The 15703-nt window shown below is 31.8% G+C and overlaps 1 protein-coding gene across 1 annotated transcript in view; it reads left to right on the forward strand.

The window, feature by feature from the left end:
* LOC129988661 (LHFPL tetraspan subfamily member 3 protein-like) overlaps positions 1-15703 on the forward strand; it is a 31144-nt gene that overhangs the window by 10885 nt on the left and 4556 nt on the right. Inside the window, exon 2 of the mRNA XM_056096931.1 lies at positions 10344-10592. Coding sequence (XP_055952906.1) covers positions 10344-10592 — 249 coding nt within the window. The remainder of the gene's footprint in view (positions 1-10343; positions 10593-15703) is intronic.

Below are 15703 nucleotides of genomic sequence, written 5' to 3' on the forward strand. Positions count from 1 at the left end.
CGGTCAGATGACGAGGACGACACCTGAGCTGGCACCCACCTCTCCAAACCTCCACACCACACCGCCGGGTGGACGTTTGGCTTAAAGGGTGCTCCAGACCTGCTTACACGATGCTTTTCCGGTGGAATCGGGTCTCGAATCTGAAACCCCTCGGTTCCGAAACCGAGACCTTACAGCCAGGCCACCGCGGCCCGAGACGTCATACATAAGAACCTTCAAATTGAAGACACCGAAACGTTAATCTCAAAGCTTTCAAGAAGCTTTCTCAATACCCTTATCACCCGAATCCCATCATTCAAAAACAAATTTACTCTGCCTACTACAATATTAAACTTAAAAAAACCTTTATATCAATGATTTGTCGACATGAGAGATGAGTGGAGTTCTTTACCTCAAGGCTCTTAACCTCCGGACTGATAGGCGATGTGGGTATTGAGATGGCAATGAAATTACTTAATAAGTGGTTGTGCATTATGAAAGTGAATATTTTTCTTAGAATAGTATGTTGATTATAACTAATATTTCAAAAGAAAAGAGAGAAAGAAAGAGAGAGAAAAAAGAAATAATATAAAGACAGGATTTTACATAAGGAGTTTTTTCTATAAAATGGGTTCCAGAATCAAGTCGGCGTGATAAAGCAATAGTTAATCCTTAAGCATAAATGAGGTGGCAAGGTCTCTTGGCGTTCTAAGGAAGCTAGGGGTCATAAATGGTTATTTCTTCTAAAGCCCCCTTGATTGCTCTTCTAATTTGAATTAATATTTTTATCACTTGCAACTCATCTGATATTCATTCGGCGTTCTTGCTCATAATTTCTTCTTCCACCTCATGCGGTCGTTTGAGCAAAGCTGAATTGCCCCTCGCATTTCATTAAGATTTTTTTCATTGTAAGATTCCGCAATATTCAAAGTAATAAGCATTGACACATGCACTGGCACTCAAGAGATTGATTTAAATTCAGACAGTCAGTCTGCGAATACTACTATAAAATGCAATGATAAGAAAGCAATGACATTTCGCATATGATTTCATTAATGAAAGGGTAGATCTGTTCCAAATTTTTTATCGAGTATGTCAACGGTCTTTCTGCTTATCTTCGTGTTTCTGGACACTATAATTCAAAAATATTGTACGCATGAAAATGAAATTCTTTAAATGGTTTTGACACTAAAAGTAAATTTGTGTCAAATTTTGTGTACAAATAATCGGTAGGAAAAAATTTTCACCTTTTTTTTTTCTACCAAACAATGAATCTTAAACAGAATTGGCAGTAATGGGTAAAGGACGTGACGTGAAAGGGGGGGGGGGAGTAAACAATAAAACAAACAAGTAAACAAACAATCCCTCTCATTTCATATAAATTATGTTGCAAATGTAAATATGTGTGTATATAATATACATATAATATGTTCACATAAATTATGTTTGCTATGTTAAACACTTAGAATTTTTTTGTAAGATTTATTGTAAATTCAAAAGAGTAAAATGATAAATTTAATAGTAGATACTATTTTAGTACAAGCGGGAAAAAAACTTTATTTGAAAATGTTACTGGATAAAATCCTAACTAACTAAAGGTCATATTAGAGACTAAAAGTTGGAAAGGCCGAATTTTTTGGAATTATTATTAGCTTTCTCACACACGTAAACAAAAAGCAAAAGTGTTTAATTTGGTGGAAAATTCGAAGTATCTAAATATTTAAAACCTCCTTGTGTCGGAGTAAAATAACGAAATTATGTTTATTTCTCTATTCTATACAATTCTATACGCTGTATGTAAAACAAACAAACAAACAAACAAAAAAAAAACACAATGGTATAGATGGAATCGATATAAGAAATAGTATTTAGATTTCTTTCAATTTTTGAATTAAAAGCGTCTATAGGAGCCTTGTTTCAGCGTCTTTGCGAGCGTGAATATAATGTCTCAAAAAAAATAAATCACCCAGCTAGATAAATGAAATTAGGCAAATTGTATTATCATTAGAACTGTGAATGCATATCGAATTTTGTGTAGAATCCATTAGCGCGTTGAATGCCTGTTTATTCTGCGTAATGTGAACACGACGACAGAAAAATACCACAAGCTAGATGGTTAAATCTAAATATATAAACTTCACATCAGTATTTCAGTATTTTAAGTATTTTTATTTATTAATCACTAGCCGCCTTTGGCGACCAGCCGGTTCGCCAATCTTAATGTTCGTTAAAATTTTAATAATTAAATATTTTATGCAATTTCTACTTTAATAGCTTCTTCATCAAAATATTTTAAAACTTCAAATTTTGATTATCATATAATTCATTCATAATATTATAAAGGCCTTCAGTCATAACGTAATATGTGTCTCTCTCATTTTCTGTTAGCACCCGTAGAATTTATGCTTTAAATTAAAGTGGAAAGAATTTATCTTCAATTAATATAATAATATTTTTTACTGAAACAAAGCATTTTTTTATAATCTGATTACTGAAAATAGAGTCACTCAGCGTTTAAACTTTATGGGCACTAAAGAATATCTTTTTAAATTTATGTAATATCTCAAGAGTTGGTCAACAAAATTTTCTTAGATTCATTATGAGCAGATCGATTCATTAACAATGTTTAAATTTAAATGCATCAAACACTAAGAAAATAAAACGAATCGTTTAAAATAAACGGTCGAAAACAGGTTTAAAAAAAAACTACTTAAAAAACGATGCACTTAAAACTATAAGCATATACAAAAAATATATAACTAACGTAAATACAATTTACTTACAAAAGCATGCAACTAACCCAAAAATAATTTAAATCATCCATTGATAACGTTGTCATGGCAACAATCAGAACAGAATGCGCATGCGTGAATTTTCTTCGCCGGTTACGTAACGCAAATACGTGATTTTTTCTACGCCAGTTGGGGTAACGCTATGCAGATTATACACTTTTAATTTCCTTTATTCTGTGTTATTTTAATTCAAAAGTACTTCACAATGAATCTGAAACATGGATTAATTAACAATGTTTCATTTTAAATGCATCAAACATTAAGAAAATAAACAGAATCGTTTGAAATAATCCGCCGAAAAATATTAACCCTAGCCTCATTACTGTTGGGAGAAAAAAAAACTGAAGCCTTTCTCGTTTGGCGCTGGGGATAATGGAAGATTTTTTTGGCGGAAAAGTTGGCGGTGGGGAAAATGGAAGATTTTTTTGGCGGGAAAGTTAGTTTTTAATTAATAATTAAAATTCTAATTAAAAATTCGAAAAAAGAAACCCCAGGTGCACATTCCCAACCTCCAAGGTATACATGTACCAAATTTGGTAGCTGTATGTCAAACGGTCTGGCCTGTAGAGCGCCAACACACACACACCCACACACACACACATTGAGCTTTATTATAAGTATATAGATTATAATAGTTTTTATTACTCATTGTTTCATCATTCCGGGACCATAAAAGTTCTGTATGGAATACATTGCCAGAGCTTTTAACAACAAACTCCTCCATAATAAATAGTCTGTTTTAAGAATTCTGATCTTTGAAAATTAAGTTTCTGGTGTTATTAAACAAAGAAAGAGTTTATTAAAAAAAAATCTCTCAAACTAAATAAAAAAAATCACATAAAAAGAAATCAATAGAATGAATAAAATATATTTAGACTACAGACGAACAAAGTCAAAGAAAACTCTAATTTTGAGGGGAAGAAAAAAACATCAGTATGTATCGTTAATGCAGAATCAAAATTTTTAAAAAATATATTTCTAGTGTACAGATGTAGTTATCATGTTCTACGCTTCCTATTCTAACGTTGGTCAATACTTCTTTAAATCAGAATAAATTATTGCGATTACAAAATGTAGGGTTCTTTTTAATGCATTAGCGAGTTCATCTTTATTGTGGTTCCGAAGCATAAATTTTTCGTTATACCCCATTGTTTACGCGATCTTTGAAAATATTTGAAATATTACTTTGGTGTTCTGTTTCTAAACGCTTTGTTCGATTTCGAATGCGATGAAAGAATGCTGAGAAAAAAGAAGATACGAATCCACCTGTTTGAGTAGGTGGTATTTGATATTTAATGATTGCCCACATGTGAAGTAACCAACTTATTCATCCACATAAAATGCGATGAAATCCTTGGCCTATTTCGACTCGATCAGGCAGATCCGTTTTGAGATCATATTTCCCGTGCTATTATTTTTAGAAACGATAACGCATAAATCAATTCGAGAAAACTGTCAGACGATTCCTTTGATAAATCATTAAAATTGCTTGAATCTTTTGTAATACCAAAAATAAATGAAAAAAAAAAGTATTTTCTTCTTAGGGTGGAATAACCGTTCAAGTCAAAAGACACATTAATCGACTTAATTTTGTGATAGAAAACCATGGTTTTTGGCTAGTTCATAAAAAAAAAACCAAAAACCCTCTATGGTTATAAAGATGAATGTTTGTTTGTTTGTTTCTTTGTGTGTGTGTGTGTGTGTGTGCAGATGCTCTACAAAAAAATGTGAAAAAAAGGGTTTCTGTGAATTTTTATAATATCTATATTATTCATTCAATAATTCTAATTTCTAAACGCTTAATAACTGTAATATCCATCAAATAGTAAAACTGATCTAAATGAAATAAAGAAAAATATTTTATCAATTTGAATCAATGACTTTTGTAATAAATTACGAATTTTATATTTTTATACAAATTTTCGCTCTTGTGAATCATATTTAGAAGAATAATGAAAATTTAAGTATTACTACCTTATAAGAAGGTATGGTTGCAGATCATTCTACTCAGCACCTCAAAGATGATACGCCAACTAGCGATCGGAGTTTCTTCAAGACTCATTTGTCTCAAATGATGAAACCGTTTGATTGACCAAAAATAGAGATAATCAAATCTTCATAATTCGCTCAAATTTAATCGCATTTTTTTTTTTTTTAGTTGGTTGTGTTAAGAATATTATTTGAATATTTTCTTCATTTGGATCAAATAATTTTTTCAAAAGTACACTTATTGACCGAAATAAAGTAAAATATAATTATTTATTTCATTTAAATCCATCATTACATCATTCAAAAGTAAATAAAAAAATGAATTTTATGGTGAATCAGAAATTTATATTTCATAATTCTTTGAGATAGTGCATAAATTATGCTAAATACTCTGTAGTGTGCCTAAGATTTAAATGCTGAATGCTTCTGTTTTCTGTACTGAAATTTTCTCACTCAAAAATGTAAGTTTAGTTTCAGCAAAAAGATTTCTTGTATTAATTGAAGTTAATCCCTTCCATTTTAATTCAAACTTAAAATTTAATTCGTATAATAGTGTTAATTGTTTAGCTATTAAAATGTGAAGCTTAAAAATGTTTTGCGAAAGAAACTATTAAGTGACCAAGTTATATAAAATATTTAATTGAAAAATTTTAGCGCGCATTAATCGCGGCGAACAACTGGTTGCCAAAGAAATTTAGTAAGTAAATAAATAAATTGATGACAATATCTTTTGAATTATCAACCTAATTTTGAATAGCTTTTGACAACTATTGTTTTATGGAAAAGGAAAGTAAGGAAAGAAAACATTATTAGAACATGTTTTTCCTTCGATTTTTCTCTTATACTTGCACTATATGGTTGTGTTTAGTTTCTCGTATACTTGCACAAGGTTTGTTTTGTGTTTAGCTTCATAGTATGATAAATAGAATTGAGTGCACTTTTGGACGCTTTCTTTCGTAAAGCGATTGGTTCTAAATTTGATGTAGATGTAATATTTTAAGGTTAATTTATTTTATTAGTTGCATTCGCAAGGTATCATGTTCGCATACAAGCCAACAGACAGTCTTGAAGAATTTAATCCAAAATTAAATTTACATTTACAATTTTTCGTGCAAAGATGAAGTACCAAATTTCATTTATCTAACTTACTGGGATTTTGATTTACCGCTTTCATAAATATATTTGAAAAGATGCATCAGTAGACAGTCAAATCTTCGATGGACTTCGAACAAAATATGTTATAGATCCACAATTCTAGGAATAAAATGATAAGCGAAATTACATGAATCTCTATTCGTTGAATTTTTTTATTTATTGTATTCTCAAGCACATAGATGGGCAGCCAGCTAACTGTCACTATTAGTGATAGATATCGTCCAAATTTTGAACAGAAATCGAGGATTTTGATGTAAAGATTACATGCCAAATTTTATCCCTCTAGCGTGTTGCATTTTCTGGTTACTATGATCACAGACAAATAGATATAATTCCAAAAACCGTTTTTTTTTTCTTTCTTTTTCTTCTTTTTACTCTGGTTTCAGTCTACATGCTCGTAACAAAATAAAACACTCATCGTATGTACATAAAGAAGCAGTTATCTGATACATAAGTGCAAGAAATACATTTCCTTCACATATATGTTTGACATTTCGGATCCCTTGATGCCATTTTGTATTTTTATTACCATCCATTTTCCATTTTTTAGCACAAGTATTAAGAATAGTGTTTGCTAGAATAACGATGGCGGATGTGTGTATAATCCTATATGATGCTTATTTTCGCTTCGGTAACTCTTCTCACCTTATTTGTTATCAAGATAATGCTTTTATTAACACCCTCAAAATACAAAGATGGGTTAATAGCTTTCTATTAAGCTTTAAAACCGGATTCAGGATGTTGCCACGAAAATGTAACGATTAATTTTAACATTAATTAGAATCGAATTCAGAATTCCCATATTCTGGAATTTTATTTAAGTTTATTTCATAACAGATTATCCAGCCTAAATTCCTTTAGATGGAACAATTAGGGCAACTTCTGGGGATTTAATTTAGATCATTTTTGTTATGTCATAGAGCACTGTGAAACAAAATCATAAAAGGGTCTAAGCTGAGATATTCCTTCTATGAATGAATCTGTGATAATCTCTTAGGATATTATATAGGGTCAAGGAAGTTTAAAATAAACGAAGTTTAATGATTTTCCTTTTCTTTCTTTCCTGAGCCTCATTTTTATAAAATATAAATAACTATGGACTAGATTAAAATTGAACTGATACATAATTTAACCAATTTCTATGAAAAATGCTTAAATTTATGCTAATAATTCCTTCTAAACTGCAATATTTTTTTTATCTCATTGTTAAGATCCAGTATACTTTATTTAAATAAAATAAAAAAAAACGATTGTTTTTCTTTTATTGTTAATGACCTACGATATTAGACTATCAAAATAGATAACATTCTAGTTCATTTGATATCGTTTGCAATTTTTATCGCTGAGATGCTTCAACAATGATGTGTCATCTGAATTTCAGAATAAGGCAAAGGATATAGATCAGTAAAAACAAGTCTTTATAATAATACCTGAAATTATTATTATACTTTTTGATAGAATAATTTATTCAGAGATGCAAGTTGAAAAAGTTCACGGCTTGCACAATCAGTTGAATGTGCCTGACTTGAATATAAAATTTAACCATACTTGTTTTTTTAAAGTTCTTATCATTCTTGTAGCCAATGAGATTTCAAGGATATTGATTATGTCATTAAATAAATGTTCTGAAGTGTGAAATTGTTTTGTCTCTTCAGTTTCCGAAACGTTCTTCTTTAATGAATTTTTATCTTGCAATACCGTGAAGTTATTCCAGGCGTAATGTCTAGTTTAGACATCTGTATATTTAAAAGAATGAAAGGAACTTTGATATCTTCTACATTTCACCGTATTCATTCTTTTCCTATGCGCCATTGCTTTCGCAAATGAATTTGTGTGAAAATTTCAATTGATTGAGATTTATTTTTCTTGTAGCCAATATGATTCTAGGGAATAAGAATTTCCAGTAAGAGATGTTTTCAATTTAAAGTATAATAGAAACGAAAGGATGAGGATGAATTTTGCTAAGTTTTTAGGATGAATTTTAATATTTGAACTATTTGATTCTGTTGTTTTTATCAATAATTGTTTTGAATTCTTTTTAATCTTCTTCTTCCTTTCTTTTCTTTTTTATTAAGTCTTGTAATGTGAATGCACTTTGCTAAAGTTTTATACATATAAGCAATGACGAATGATAGCGTTATTAAATGCCATTACAGGGTAGATAATTAAATCATGGATGCTAGTAGGCTTGTGTATGAAAAAAATAATTCTTAGGGTTTAATTTGATGTAAAATTATTATTACTTCAAATAGTTTATATCTACAGAAATAGCTATTTTTCTGTAAACTGTTCACTATAGATGGACCTTAGGAATGTTTTGATGCTTAATATGATATACATCCGAAATCATATCATGGACATTGATATCAGTTGCTTTTTTTATTCCCTTCAAACTTCGATTTAAAAAAACTGCTTAAACGCATTAGAATATTGATGTGATTCTATTGAAGGAATTACACAAAATAAAATAAAGACAATATGGAAAAATAATCCATTTCATTTCCATGTTTTATCTAAAAAGCCAGTTATGAAAGGATTAAAAATTTAAAAAAAATGAATTAACTAAACATGTAAAACTTTTAAGTGATTGAGAAAAAAAAAATGTAATAAAAAATCAATTAATTGTGAGATTATACCTAGATGAAATAATTAAGTTCACATTAACTGTTGCAGTTGAAACTCTAAGCTTGAATGGATGAAAAACTTATTTTGTGAACGGACTTACTTTGATATTTTAGCAATAAATAAATGTATACGACTTTATTAGTGTTAAGTATTTTGGAAAACAAGATGAAAAGACTTTTTAAACTAATTTCTAAGAATTTATGCCGTTGATTCTACAGTCAGTGATAACTCGTTGAAGTACTTACCTATACACGGAAAGTTATGCAAGACTAAACCAACGGTGATTGACGTCCGGTGGAATTCTATGGTTTCTTTTTTGTGTCGTTTTCTGTCGTTTCTTTTATGAAAGTTACTTTAAATTCAAAATAACTATTTTTTAAAAAATATATTTGTTCAATAATATACAAAATATTGATAATTGGCTTTTAAAATTATACTAATTTTAATAGATCAAATGCTAATTTAGATACCATGCTTTCAGTCATAAAATCTTGACCGATCACTCGCATTTGTTCGTAATACTTCATAGGGAACTTTGTTACTTTGAACTAAAATGCAAACCGTTTTGATCAGTGGCGTGTCCAAAATATTGCGTCGCGTGCCATTGGTTCACGATCCCTGGTCTAGAAGTTCGAAGACAAGAAATTATATTTTGAACTTTTAGACAATTAAGAGCTTATATAGTTTTGCAAATATATTATGTATGTAATCGACAAAGTTTGAAATCCTATTCATTTTAGAGACTCCCGAAAATTGGCGGGAAATATACGACACAATTTCACACATTTTCTAGGCATTCTATAGAAAGACAAAATGCAAACTGGCAGAGTACTAATAAATTTATTAATTTTTCGTTATACTAACCATCTTTGACGACCAGTTTGTTCGACCAGGTTATTGACTTTTTAGGTATTAAACCGATTAATAAGGAATGCATTATTTAATACGATGAAACACATGAATTCAATTTAATCAGTCAATTACAAATTGACTGATACTAGGGTCAAATTAAAAATGTATAAATTAGAAATTAAAAGCGGAGATGAAAATCCTACTTCGGATATTTTGTCCAAAGAAGGCAAGTTTTTAATCTTAATTTTAAGCCTGTCAAAAGCACGCAACTGAGTGTTTTAATGGATGAGTGAATTTCAAGCTAACTACTACTACTACTACTACTAATAATAATAATAAGAAGAAATTAACATATGTGGCGAGTTATTGTCTTAAAATAGTTACAACTTTGCCCCATTCGCCGCCATGTACCCGATTCTCGTGTAATTTTTTTTTTTAATTTTAAGATAATGCAATGATCATTTTTGTAAAATAATAGTTTTGTAAGATATGAACACCAATTTCTATAAGCAAGTCATAGCGATTATCAATCTGGTGACAATTAAGCCTATTTTCACGCTTGATTAAACTTTGTTTGACGCCTGCTTCTATCAACTTGAGTTTTTCCACATTTTCTTTCTTCCGGCTAAATAGAGTTTTGGGTGATACGGCAAGCTTACAGACGATACATTCTAATAACATTTTGCAGCTCGATTAATTATATAAGCAAAGTATAGAATTATAAAAAAACATTCAATGAAACCATCTGAAACGTTTGAATGACATTTTGTTTGCATTTGATCGCTGCCATTCGACGATAAGTAATAAGAGCTCAGTGACATAATAATGTCACATGATGTAATAAGAGCTATTCAGTGTCATCTGACTGTCGCCATTCGGTGGAAAGTTATAAGAACTATTTCAGTGTCACGTACGTTATATATATATATATATATTCTGTAACCTTTTTAGGGGCCTGCATGATAGCTGGCGTGGTGTCCTTCCCAGCTGGCTGGGATTCTGATGCCGTGAGAGATGTTTGTGGACCCGAAGCAGACGACTACGACATCGGTCAGTGTGGTGTCCGTTGGGCCTACATACTGGCCACCATTGGTATTTTCGATGCTGTCATATTAGCCGCACTCGCTTTTCTTCTGGCCACACGCTATGTGAAAATAACGCCATCAGAACCACTCGTGCCCAATGGATCCATTTACAAAGGTAAGTCGTATTTTTTCGCCATTGCGGATGGTTTGAAGGAGTGGTTGAACTCCAAAACCCTTTTTAATTTCTAGTGTATAAAACATAAAGAAAAAATCGCAATCGCCACAAAATTTCAACTCGAGATTTTGATGAATCTCCGCGTTTTAAACTTACCTAGGTTTGGAAAACTCTTTTTGGCATTATAGCTGTCTGTGGCAAAACTTAAAAATGCTCTCAACTAGAAGGATGAAATTTGTTATAGTCTTTACAATAAATTTGTTGATTTCCATCAAATTTTGAGCCAAATCCATTCAAAGGAAGTCTGTCTGCCCGAATGTTCTAAGTTAACAAGATAACTATAAAAGAATGAGAGCTAAATAGATAAAATTCATTTCACAGATTTGACATTTATAGTGATATACTTATCAAATTTTGAGAAAAATCCAACAAAAGGTTGAATGTTTGTCGGTCTTATACACTTTCAGAAGCATACAACCATAATAAACACTAAGACGCATTGACTTAAATATATCAAATTTGATATGAGATTACATTTGTAATTCTTTGCCAAATTTTAATTTCAATCTGTTAAAAAAATGCCTACTAAATAAAAAAATTAGGTATTATTAGCCGCATGTCAGAACCCCCCCCCCAAAAAAAAAATATCCAAAGACCACTCGATAAATTGAATATAAACGCGAAGTTCACGCCAAATATCAATACTTTATCATTTTTATCATAGAAAAGATGAATAACCGCAAAAAATATCGTTATTCTTTTGTTTTACGAATTCTTATGAATTAATCAGTTAACAAGCATCTCACATAACGCACAAAATGTAAGTGCCAGTGTCAATGATGTAGGTAGGGTATTCTTGGGAAGTTCCTAAGCTCAACGGCCTTTAATCTTCCGCTCGGTTGAAATGATGAATGAGTGACAAAACAAGATATGCTGAGCATGACTATTTTAAACTTTAAATGATGAGTCATAAGTTATACCGGATGGGCAAAAAGTCCGTAAAAACTTTAAAAATTTATAAAACCCATTTTCTTTTATAAAAAATTTAAAAATTCAAAAAAACGTAAAAACTTTAAAAATTCATAAATTTAAAATAAAAACGGTTTTGAGATTTAACATCGATAGGGCACGGGATTTTTTAGGTAAGAAAAAAAATTAAAAAAACAGCCGATTGGTGGAGCTGGTGTGAACGACTTAGTTGGAAATATGCAAATCAGACAGGCGATTATAAATACTTACGCTCTTGATCCAGAATCAGTTCTCCGTTGCATGCTGTTTTACCTGAACCAGGAATCAGCGACTGTTGCACTGCGTAAATTCCGACTTCAGAAAAATGTGAAGAATGGGAAAGGACCTTTAACAGTGGCAGGCCTCATAAAGCTCATTCAGCGATTTGAGGAAACTGGATAGCTGGAAGATCGTGTAAGGTCCGGACGATCAAGTCTAATGCAAACACGTTCGGAGCGCGTTGCAGCCGAAATGGAAACATTAGCTTCCGAACTTCCGAAACCGCAGCAGGGATTAGAAGTGCACGAGAAGCTGGCGGACGCTTGGGATTACCACCATCCTCGATACGCAACATTCTTCCTGGAGTTCTTAATCAGTGTCCATGCTAATTACAGTCTTACCATGAACTTTTAGCATCGAATACTGTAGAGGGAGAAGACTTGGCGAGGTGGGCTCTCTCCAAAATTAAACAAGATCCCTCCTGGGTTTTTATCATCTTGTGGATAGATGAAGCTCATTTTTCGCTCCGTGGCGACGTTAGTACGCATAACTATCACATCTGGGCGACATCCAATTCACTATTGTATGCTGAGAAAGCTCTGCATTCCCCTATAGTCACAGTGTGGTGGGGGTTCACAGGTTCCTTCATCATAGGACCCTTCTTCTTTGAAACACAGTGTACGATAAAAGGGTGGAAAACGGTGACAGTAAATGATCAGCGTTATTTAACAGTTCTGCGCAATAAGGTTGTTCCATGTTTGCGTGAAAAAGATGCGCTGTCTGCTGCTACGTTTATACAAGACGGAACAAGTCACACTGCTATTGCAGTCGAGGAATTCCTGATACAGACGTTCGGGGAAGAGAGAATCATTAGTAAACGTTGCAAGTTTTCATGGTCTTCTCGGTCACCAAATATGACACCAGCAGACTTTTGGCTATGGGGAAATTTAAAATCCCGGGTGTATCGATCTCTTCCATCCAATCTGTCGGAACTGAAAGATTGAATCCGCCGAGAGATGCCATGTATATAGCCGGACATGCTGCACTCTGCCGTTGCCGGATTTGTGACACGCCTGCAATGAGTAATCACTTGTGGTGGTGGGCATGTTGAACACATATTGCAATAATAAATGATTTGATAACATTATTTTTGTTATTTACGTGCCTTTTCTTTTACTTATGTACGAAACGCCACCTATCGAATTAATTTTTTTTCTTACTTAAAAAAAAAAAAACTCTTGGCTTATCGATGCTAAATCTGCAAACCGTTTTTTATTTTATTTAATTTTACGGGTTTTATGAATTTTTAAAGTTTCTACGGACTTTTTACCTACTCGGTACTAATAGAAGGGTTAAGATTTTTAGGAATGATTATGAGAGAGAGAGAAAAAAAATAGCCTATTTAAGCTATTTATATTCTTGGACACTTGATAATTTACTAGTCATGATGAGAATAAAATGTAAAAAATTAACTTGTTTAACGACTGATGTTTACAGAATGAGTGTTGAGAAAACACCGGGATGTTACATGCTGGATTGGTCTGTATCAGTCTGTGTTGAGCGCTTGTTTGAAGAAAATACTTGTGTCTACATACAGAAAGTTTCGACTGGATACGATTCTGAGGGCTTTGAACAAGTGACCATGGAACTTTAATCGTCGAGATCGCATTTTTGGCCAAGACTTTGCATCTGGAGGTGTATAGCAACGACATCGATAAACTGGTGAAAGAACCTGGTCAGAACTAGAAGGAGATTTGGCCTGGAGAAAAAGAAACAATAGGCGCAACAGAGCAATAACCTACAATGAAATTAGGGAGATACTGAAAACATGAGAAACTATTGCTTCGTATGTTAAGAAACATTACCTTGACAAGGCAGTTGCTATGCGGGCTACAAACTGATGCTGATGATAATGTGTCTTAATGATAATGCTGTGTCTCATTTTCGGAACATTATGTAGCTTAGTCAAAGACAAATGACTTAATACACTTTTTTTGTAAAAAGTAAACAAGTATTATAAATAAGAAATTTCTTTATTATAAATTTGTTTGAATATTTCTTTCGGAATGGAACGCATTCAGAAAAATTCGAAATTTGAGTAAGATTCGGAAACCACATTAAGCGAGGTTCCACTGTATAAAGCTGATACAAAAACATTAGGCTTTATAAAAATTAGATTCCGGGTTACATTGGCTGATGCATTTCATCAATGGCCGATTGACGAAAAGCAAAAGCAGCATAGAAATCCGAAGTGCCAATTTTAGGTTTGCTGTGAAGAATTAATGCATTTTTTTTTTCTTAAAGTTAATATATGTGTTAAAAAGGTACTATTGTTCCCGCGGTGTTTATGATTAGTGCACCATTGTACTAATATGTCCGAGCAATATATACCTTAATATTGTGTAATAATGATAATATAGTTTTTTGTTTGAAAAGTGATGACAATATTTCAGATGATGCGACTGAATTAAAAAAAAAATCCTGGTTCCTTTTGCATGAATAAATGTAGATTGATGCTCGCTGAATTAAAAATATATATATGTGTTGTAGTTTCTCGTATATGAATAAATATACTTGTAGATTGATGTTTACTGAATTAAAAAAATGTCGTATTTCCTTTTACATGAATAAATGTAGATTGATGCTCTGAATTAAAAAAAAAAAAATGTCGTAGTTCCTTTTATATGAATGAATGCAAATTGTTCTTCTTGAATAAACAAGCCTTTATGCTTATTTGGAGCAAATTTGACTAAAATACAGTATCACTTTCTATAAATAGTGAGAGACATGCGCCCATCAAATGTTGAAGAAATGCCCTCCTGCAAGGTGTGACCTTGAAACCAAATTTTAGATGAGGATGCAAGAGATTTCAACGATTATGCTGTTCTGAAATTGAAACAGTCATTACACCTGCCAAGATATATGTTTAACATTCGATACTCAAAAGCGGTTCACCGACAGGGGGAAAAAAAGCTTAGCAGCACGGGAAATAAAAATAATAATTTAAAAAAACGCTGCAGTGAATGAGAGTGAATAAATAAATGCGACTGCGATCTTACATTTTTTAATTGCATCCTGAATTGTAATTAATGCTTTACAGCATGTGCAGGTGCTCGGCTCATCTCAAAAGCACATTATGCTGAAGCATAAAATTAATTTTTTATCGTTTGGCGGTTTAAAACTCCTCAACTTAATAAAAAGATCCAAACTGAATTTGATGACGCAATGAAGGCTTCTACGAATAAACAATGCTTTATAGATAGAAAAAGAAGGAAAATCCAGATCAGATGGAAATAATCGAAAGTTAGCTACGGTAATACATTAATTATATTAAAGTTGTGTAACAGAATAAACTTTAGGGAATACTGCTGGGAATATTATAATTCAATTGAGTAAAAAAGCAATTTTCTAGTCGACATGAGTAAGAATAAATTTCTCTATACATCAGAGATAAACTCTATATTAACATTTTTTTTTAGGACAGCTAACAAAAAAATTGCAGATTTCAATGCAAATTGTATACTATGCTTTATATTTTGAGAGGCTTTCTTTTATTTTTGCAAATTGACTTGATGGCGCAAAGAAAACTTTTAAAAATAAGAAATGCTTTATAGATAGGTTAAAAGGGAGAAATATAGAGAGGCGGATAGAAATCATCCAACACTAGATATGATAATATATTAATTGTGTAAAATTTGGGTAACGGAATAAACTTTATCGAATACCACTGTGTTAAGAATAATTTTATTCCTCTTTGTTAAAATGAAGTTGTGTAAGAAAAGAATTTTCATATCCAAATGAGTAAGGGGGGAGGGAAACTAATTTTTCTGTACTTCAGAAACAAATTATTGTTAAATAGCCCCCCCCCCCCAAAAAAAAAAGTT

The sequence above is a fragment of the Argiope bruennichi genome, chromosome 10 (assembly GCF_947563725.1).
Source record: "Argiope bruennichi chromosome 10, qqArgBrue1.1, whole genome shotgun sequence".
Taxonomy (NCBI): Eukaryota; Metazoa; Arthropoda; class Arachnida; order Araneae; family Araneidae; genus Argiope; species Argiope bruennichi.